This window comes from Lonchura striata, chromosome 8, assembly GCF_046129695.1.
Source record: "Lonchura striata isolate bLonStr1 chromosome 8, bLonStr1.mat, whole genome shotgun sequence".
NCBI lineage: Eukaryota > Metazoa > Chordata > Aves > Passeriformes > Estrildidae > Lonchura > Lonchura striata.
Window position 1 is genome coordinate 22,131,138 of NC_134610.1, and position 7,069 is coordinate 22,138,206.

A 7,069-nucleotide genomic window follows, 5' to 3' on the forward strand; every position below is an offset into this window, starting at 1 on the left:
CTGGCTGAGCCGGGCGGCGTCGCCCCGGGCAGCGCGCCCGCGGTTATCGCGCGGGATCTGCGCGGCCGCCTCGCCCCTGCGCGGCGGGGGTTTCAGCGGCTCCTAGCGAGCGCACACCGGAGGGGGGAGCGGGGGTGCCGCGGCCGGGGTGGATCCGGGCAGGGCTGGGCCGAGTTTTTTTTTTTGCCCGAGGAGCGGCACATGTAAACTGAAGCCAAAAGTCCCCCCTGAGCTCATGAGTGTGTGTGTGTGTGTGTGTGTGTGTGCGTGCGCGGGCTGCTGTGTGCCTAATAGGAAATAGTAAAAGCAGTGAGGCAGGTCATTTTGGGAGCGATTATAATCCAGTCCTGGTCACCACATACACGGAGAGCAGGAGCGGGGAGCGCACGGGCCAGCGACGACGGCGGCGGCGGCGGCATGAGCGCGGCGTAGAGGCACCGGCGGCGGCGGCGGCGGCGGCGTGAGCAGCGCCCGTGCCCCCGCCCGCCGCTGCCCCCTCCCCGATGAGCTCCTACTTTGTCAACCCGCTGTACTCCAAGTACAAGGTGGCGGCGGCCGCGGCGGCGGGGGAAGCCATCAATTCCCCGTACTACGACTGTCACTTCGCACCCGAGGTGAGCGGCCGACACGCCGCCGCCGCCGCCGCCGCCGCCGCCGCCGCTCTGCTCTACGGGAACGGCGCGGCCGCCGCCGGCTTCCCGCACCCCGCGCCCGGCGGGGCGGGGGGCGGCGGCGGCGCGGCCGCGGACTTTTACCACCCGGCCGGGGGGAGCCCCACGGCCGCCTACCAGCCGCCCCCTCCTCCCCCCGCCGCGCCTCCGCCTCCTGCCCCCTGCAGCGGGGTTACCTGTCACGGGGAGCCCGCTAAATTTTACGGATACGATAACTTACAGAGACAGCAGATTTTTACGACACAGCAAGAGGCCGAGCTGGTACAATATCCTGACTGTAAATCGTCCAGTGCTAATATTGGCGAGGAACCAGACCACTTAAATCAGAGCTCGTCTCCTGCTCAAATGTTTCCCTGGATGAGACCACAAGGTTGGACGCAGTCAAAAATTTGCTTCCATCTCACGTCTGAGTTTGAAACTTTCTTTTCCTCCTCCTGCTCCTTTCTTGCTGACTCTCGCTCCCTGCCTCTGTCTCCCCCACTCCCTACCTCTCTCACCGCGATTCCTATCACCGCGGTGGCTTGCGATAATAAAGAGATGCAGTGAGCAAGCAGAAACCTCTGCAGCAGTCAGCTACCAAACCAAGAGTAGCCTTTGGGACGCCTTTCGGAGTCTGAGGCGCAGCGGACACGCTCGCCTGTCTCCCGTCGCCGCTGCCTGAACGGGAAGGGTGCAGGGTCGGGAAGGGGGTGGTATACAAGATGATTAAGTGACCCCGCAACATCCTATGCAGAGGGACAGCTGAGGCGCTTCGTGCATTTACTATCGCTGCGTTCCTTTCACTCAAGTGTAAAGCTCTAGACTCCTCTGTGCCCTCTGCTTTCTCTCCCTGCGGTTCTGTGGGGCTTCTCTCGAGGGATTCCGGAGGGACTGGAGTCTTCGCTGCTCGCCTGCGCCTTGTTTTGAGCGGCCACACCAACATCCAAACCCCTATGTTTTTGTTTTAAACAGCAGCGCCGGGTAGGAGGAGAGGAAGACAAACATACAGCCGATTCCAGACTCTGGAGCTGGAAAAGGAGTTCCTGTTTAACCCCTATCTGACCAGGAAGAGAAGGATCGAGGTGTCCCACGCACTAGGACTCACCGAGAGGCAGGTAAAGATCTGGTTTCAGAACAGGAGGATGAAATGGAAAAAAGAGAACAACAAGGACAAATTCCCCGCTTCCAGACAGGAGGGAAAGGAAGGGGAGGCCAAAAAGGAAGCACATGATCTGGAAGAAGACAGAGCTGAAGGCCAGACGAATTAATTTTTGCCCTAAATGTCTTTGCGAAAGTCAATCAAAAATAACCAAGGCTAAAGCCCAACATCTCAGTTCATCCACACCTCTACGTGATCTTGTCGTGGGACGAGTGACCCCATGTCCCTCCATTTGACATTTCCCTGCTTCGGGTGCTTCACTTGTTTGTGCTTTTATTTTGTTTATTAGCCTATCCAGAACGATCTCTAGATTTAACATTTCAACTACTTATTTTTTTCAAATTTGATACAGAGTTTCTAGCAATAAATTTCTAATGATATACATATATATATATATATTTGCAATCTTAAAAGACGGTGATTGTGGGAAACGACATAAACTTCCTAATAATAAATATCAATAAGTAAGACATTTAACAATGCTTTATTAATCAAGACAAGTGCACTTGTACTATTTTAATTCTTGTTCTTATGTTGAATAAATTAAATAAATTTAATAATCTTGAAGAAAATAACATAGGAATATATTTAACCTTCTTCTATAATATTTGATTTAAATAAACCGAATTTATTCAATTATAAAATGCATCGGCATCTCTATATTCCTTTTGTAATCTACTCCTCAAGAAATCGTCAGAATTTCCATTGGTCCAGACTAACTCTCCCTGTGCCCTCCCACGTCTCTGCTCCGATGCGGGGTGTTTCCGTGGGGTTAGGGAACGGCACAATGCGTACAAAATCTGCTTTTTACTCGCTGCGGGGCCGCGGTCCAAGCAGCGGCCGGCGGGGCCCGCGGCCTCACCTGCGAGCGGAGCGCAGGCTGGGCCGGCCCAGGGAGCCCGACGTGCGCCTGGGCCTTGCTGTCACCTTTTGCTGCCGCCGTGCAGAGACCGCAGCCGGCAGACACGGCCCTTACCCTGCGGAGCCGTTTGCTGCCAGCCCGGCTGCAGGGAGAGAGCCCGGAGAGTGCTCCGGCCCCAGCGATCCCAAAGGGCTGCTCCAAGACGTGCGGGGCTTCCAGCCCGCCACGCAAACCACGGCCAAAACGGGCCCAGCCTCCCCCGAGGATGGCTGACAAAGCAGAGGAATACAAAGATTTTGCGGCCTTGCGTGGGGGTTTCTCGGGGGCTGTAATTCTTAGGAGTCCCAAACCATGCGTAGACTGAGAGAAAGACGTTTCTACCCCTAAATGTTATCATATGATGCGTTTCCCAGCGGAGGCCGCAGCTGGTGAAGAGCCTGCCTCACGGTTCCCGCAACCACGGGAGGAATTGTTTTGCTGATAAGCAAAACAATTTAGTTTCTCTCTCTCCCCCCTCCCTCCTCTTGCTCCCGCTCCGCGGCAGGGTCCCGCAGAGCGCTGTTACCTAACGGGACGGCCGTGAGCAGTCATCTTTAGGAGTGGCAGGCAAAGGGTCGAGGGATGAGGTATAAATCTCTCCCAAGATTTTTGTGTCATTTTTTCTCTACCTGCTGACGCTCCCCTGAGTAATGGCTCCATGAAGGAAATCGAATGGACGCGCCAGAAACTGCGACAAACATGACATATAACTCTATTTTCTGTCCAGAAACGAGGGTGATCCCGACGAGGCCGGGGCTGAGCCGAGGCCTTGCTCGGCAAACCCCAGCCAGGTTCCCGAGGAGGTGCCGCCCGCCGCTCTGCCCGCCCGCCGCTGGGCCCTTCTCTCGCTCCCGGGAATGCGCCCGGCGCGGCAGGACCGCCGTCCACGGGGATGGGGCTTGTAGGGCGGGTTTGGTTCATTTCGTTTCCCTTCCCCGCTCCCCACCACCGAGGCACGTTTCCACTGCTGCAAAGCGCCAGCTCTGGAGGGGGGCACGAGCAAGCGGAGCTATTGTTCTTGGTTTTATTTTAATCGCCTAGTTGGCTAAAGGTTGTAAACAAGGGGAAGCTGCAACAAAACAGCGAAACTAACATTTTTGCATTGATTTGCATAAATATACCGGTATCCGTAATGTCACGGGAGGATGTGGGGCTGATAGCTGCGCGTTGAAAGTAACCCGATGGCCCGACGCGCAGGACCCACTCGCTTTTCAAAACAATACTCGTGCTAGTGGCACCGACATATTTGGTCTCCAGGCAGGAAAAGCCTCTCGCTTTTGCTGCGCTGGCGGCGGAGGCTGGACTCAACACGGTTCCGGCGGCCCTGCTGCGGGAAAGCCGTGCTGGTGCCGCCCGCTGCCATCCCGGGCTGTCCGAGAGGCGAAGGCATGTCGAGGACTTTCACACACCAGCGGAGCACTCCTTAGGCTAGTATTTGTCCGGAAAAGAACTGCTGCGCTGCTGTGGGAGTTGTTTTTAATTATCAGACAAAGAATAAAATTAAAATATTCCTGAAGAAGTTTCCGTTGCGTTGCTCTCCTAGGACCGACTGGGAACGCAGCCACGCAGGCAGAAACCGACTTCCCTGAGCCCGCAAAATTGGCGAAGGCCTAGTGGTAACTGGAATCGCCCCTGTCTTACTCATTAAGAATAACAAAACATCGCTGTAGTTGTTAAGGCATTTACCCCTGTAGCCTGGCATCTGAATCTCTCCCTCGGTCTCACTTGGAAACTTGCTAAGAAAAAACATAGCGGAGTCAGAAATTGACCCAGGTGGCCACCATGTAAAACCGAAGCCATCGGACTTTTGGCAAGGAAAAGCCGTAGCTGTGTGCGTTGCGGCGGGAGCGGCGGCGAGAGGCCGCCTGAGACGGCCGCGGAGTGGATGTACCGCGCCTTTGGTTTCCGCGGAATTTCTCCGTTCCCTTGAGGAGCAGCTCAGCGCGGGCGTGAGTGCTGCAGAGACACCACGAGAGTTGCCATGGCCTCCGCTGAGGCAATATTCAAAGGTGTGCAACTGCCTGAAGCAGCGTGTTTAAAAGATCCAACCTCGATGCTACATCTTTAGGCGTGTTTACTTTTGTTAGCAGTTACAACCAGCACGGAGGTCACGACTGAGGGCTCTGGCTATTCCCTGAAACAAAACTTGAGCAAGAAACATCCACAGTACTCCGTCTCCGAGTCGAGTATTCCTTGTGGGCACAGGCCCATTTTAATTTTTCTTTTTTGGAATACTTTCTAGGAATCGGATTTTCCCTGTTGGTGCCCCGGGAAGGTTTTATCGGGGGCGGAGGCAGCCTGCACGGGGCGCGGTGACAGTGCCCGGTGCAACCTGCGGGAACCGCACACTGCGGGGTGGGGAAGAGGCTCGGACCATTTTTATGCCGGCGACGGCTTCCGCTTCAGTAGTGGGCGCTAAAGCAGATGTGGTTTCTTTTAGTGCCCGGCGGAGCGGTGGGGAGGGGTGGGAGAAGAGGGTGGGGATGCGGGTTAAGCCCCCTTTCGTTTGGCAAGAAACGGATCCTTCGGCACAGTGCCCTGCCCCTCTTTATGCGGTTCCGTGACCGCTTGCCCCTCTCTCCGCGGCCCGCGCGGATCTCCCGCGTCCCGGCCGTGCTCACGGGGCTCCGCCACCGCGCCCGTAGCGCGCAGGCCGAGGGCAGGCGGGACCGAAGCCTCAGTAAAAGCGCAGCGCGCAGGCGAAAGAAACATGGCGCTGGGAAGCAGTATGTGCAAAATCCGCAAGGAATTGCAGTAAATTCCTTTTTGTTTGAAGAAAATTTACAACTTGGTAATAGACCTTTTTATGACCTATTTGGGCTCGTCATTGGCTGCGGCTGGTCATGTGCAGGCAGCGAGCGCTTTCATGGCCTTTTCCTGATTTCCCTGGCGAATTTCCCCCTGCATTCTGCCTTCAGAGAGCCTCAGCCCCTCTTTTTCTAACCTTTGTCTAGGCTGAGGTGTATGGCAGTCGCCCTCATGTTTGTGCCCCGCTCCCCCAAACCCGTGGCCGGTCCCGTCGCCGCTGCACTGACACTTCCCCGGCCCCGCGCCGCCTCCTCTCCCGCGCCCACGGAGGGATGCGCGGAGACCCGCGCCCGCCGCCGCACCGCCCGCAGCCCCTCGATCTTTTCCCACCGTTCGATGCCCCCGCTGCCGCTATTTCCTCCGGCACACGGATTGCTACGCGGGTGCAAAATGGATTACAGCGACCCTCCCGGGCTTCTCCGCAGGCGGGCAATGCCGCGAATTGGTAAGCTCTCAGTTCCCCTCGGGCTGGTCGCCGGTACTCCGCGATATGCGGCACGGCACCGGCTCCCCTGTCCTCCTGTCCCTCTTCATCACCTGTGCCTCGAAAACCCTTCTTTTCTTTTTAGTATTGCTATTACTATTATTACCGCTACGATTGCTGTTGTTGTTATTGCTATTGTAATTATCGGTGGTGGTATTATTATTAATAATGGTTGTGTGCATGCCGCAGAGTGAGAGCGGCTGTTGTGCGCGGTCTCCCACGGAAAACACCGCGGGCCACGATGTCTTGGTGTTCCGCGGTGAGGGGCGGAAGGCTGGGGCGCAGTGCGCGCAGGCATGCCTCCCTGCCGGTGGGATTTCTTCCAATATAAGGCCCTTTGCTTTTGGGATACTTTTTTCCCCCTGCCAGCCTGAAGCGTGCTCTTGTGGTGCTGTAGTTTGTTTTCCCCGTGGCGGAAGGGCAGTCGAGTAACTTTAAAGCCTAACAGGTGTTTTCGCAGGAGAATCGGGGTCAGTGCTCCCGCGGGGGCGGAGGGCGCGGGGCGGCTCCGCCGAGCCGGTCGAGCCGCGGGCTGTGCCCGGGGCCAGTTCCGGGAGCCCTCGTCTGCCCTGCAGGAACTTCTCCTCATATCCTTGTCTCGGGCTGCGGCTCCGAGCTGCTCGGTGGGCAGCGCTCGGGCCGGGCTCGGCAGCCGGAACGCGGGGGCGGCTGCGCCGAGACGCGGCCAGGAGCGCACGCTCGCTGCACGGCTACTTGCCCACGTGGAAATCAACGGGGGCTAAATGGAGAACAAGTTCTCGAAAATAAACCCAACAACAATTCCTTGGGTTTATTTTGAGAAATGCCGAGGAGATAGAATAGTTAAATAGACTGTTCCTGCGTTACCCATATATGTATATACATCCATATTCACATTACCTACATGCATACATACATATCGTGTCCACACATCCACTTCTCTCTGTAGAACACATATTCCTTCGAAGTACGTTGTTGAAACGTATACATTCTTTGCTCATTTCATCTTCATTTTCAAGCTGTTCGTGCACGGTGGAAAGCCCACTGTTTGGCACTCAGCGTTCACATCGATGGTCGGTGGTTGCAGT

At 56.3% G+C, this 7,069-nt stretch overlaps 1 protein-coding gene across 3 annotated transcripts; it reads left to right on the plus strand.

The window, feature by feature from the left end:
• The first annotated feature begins 503 nt into the window (after nt 1-503).
• On the plus strand, nt 504-1,978 carry HOXD8 (homeobox D8). Of its 3 annotated transcripts, XM_021552408.2 has the most exons (3): nt 504-614; nt 894-1,041; nt 1,623-1,978. In XM_021552408.2, the coding sequence occupies exons 1-3, from the start codon at nt 504-506 to the stop codon at nt 1,916-1,918; spliced, it is 555 nt and encodes a 184-aa protein (XP_021408083.1). In that variant the 3' UTR covers nt 1,919-1,978. The 3 variants fall into 3 exon arrangements, with proteins under 3 accessions (XP_021408083.1, XP_021408081.2, XP_021408082.2); XM_021552406.2 differs by having other exon boundaries at nt 504-1,041; XM_021552407.2 differs by having other exon boundaries at nt 504-1,041; nt 1,626-1,978.
• The last annotated feature ends 5,091 nt before the right edge of the window (nt 1,979-7,069 follow it).

What these genes read in the sequence shown, in the direction of transcription:
- HOXD8 (XM_021552406.2), top strand. Translation starts at nt 504, where the DNA reads ATGAGCTCCTACTTTGTCAACCCGCTGTACTCCAAGTACAAGGTGGCG. An exon ending in TCCCTGGATGAGACCACAAG is followed by an intron (nt 1,042 to 1,622) that starts GTTGGACGCAGT and finishes TGTTTTAAACAG; the next exon opens with CAGCGCCGGGTAGGAGGAGA.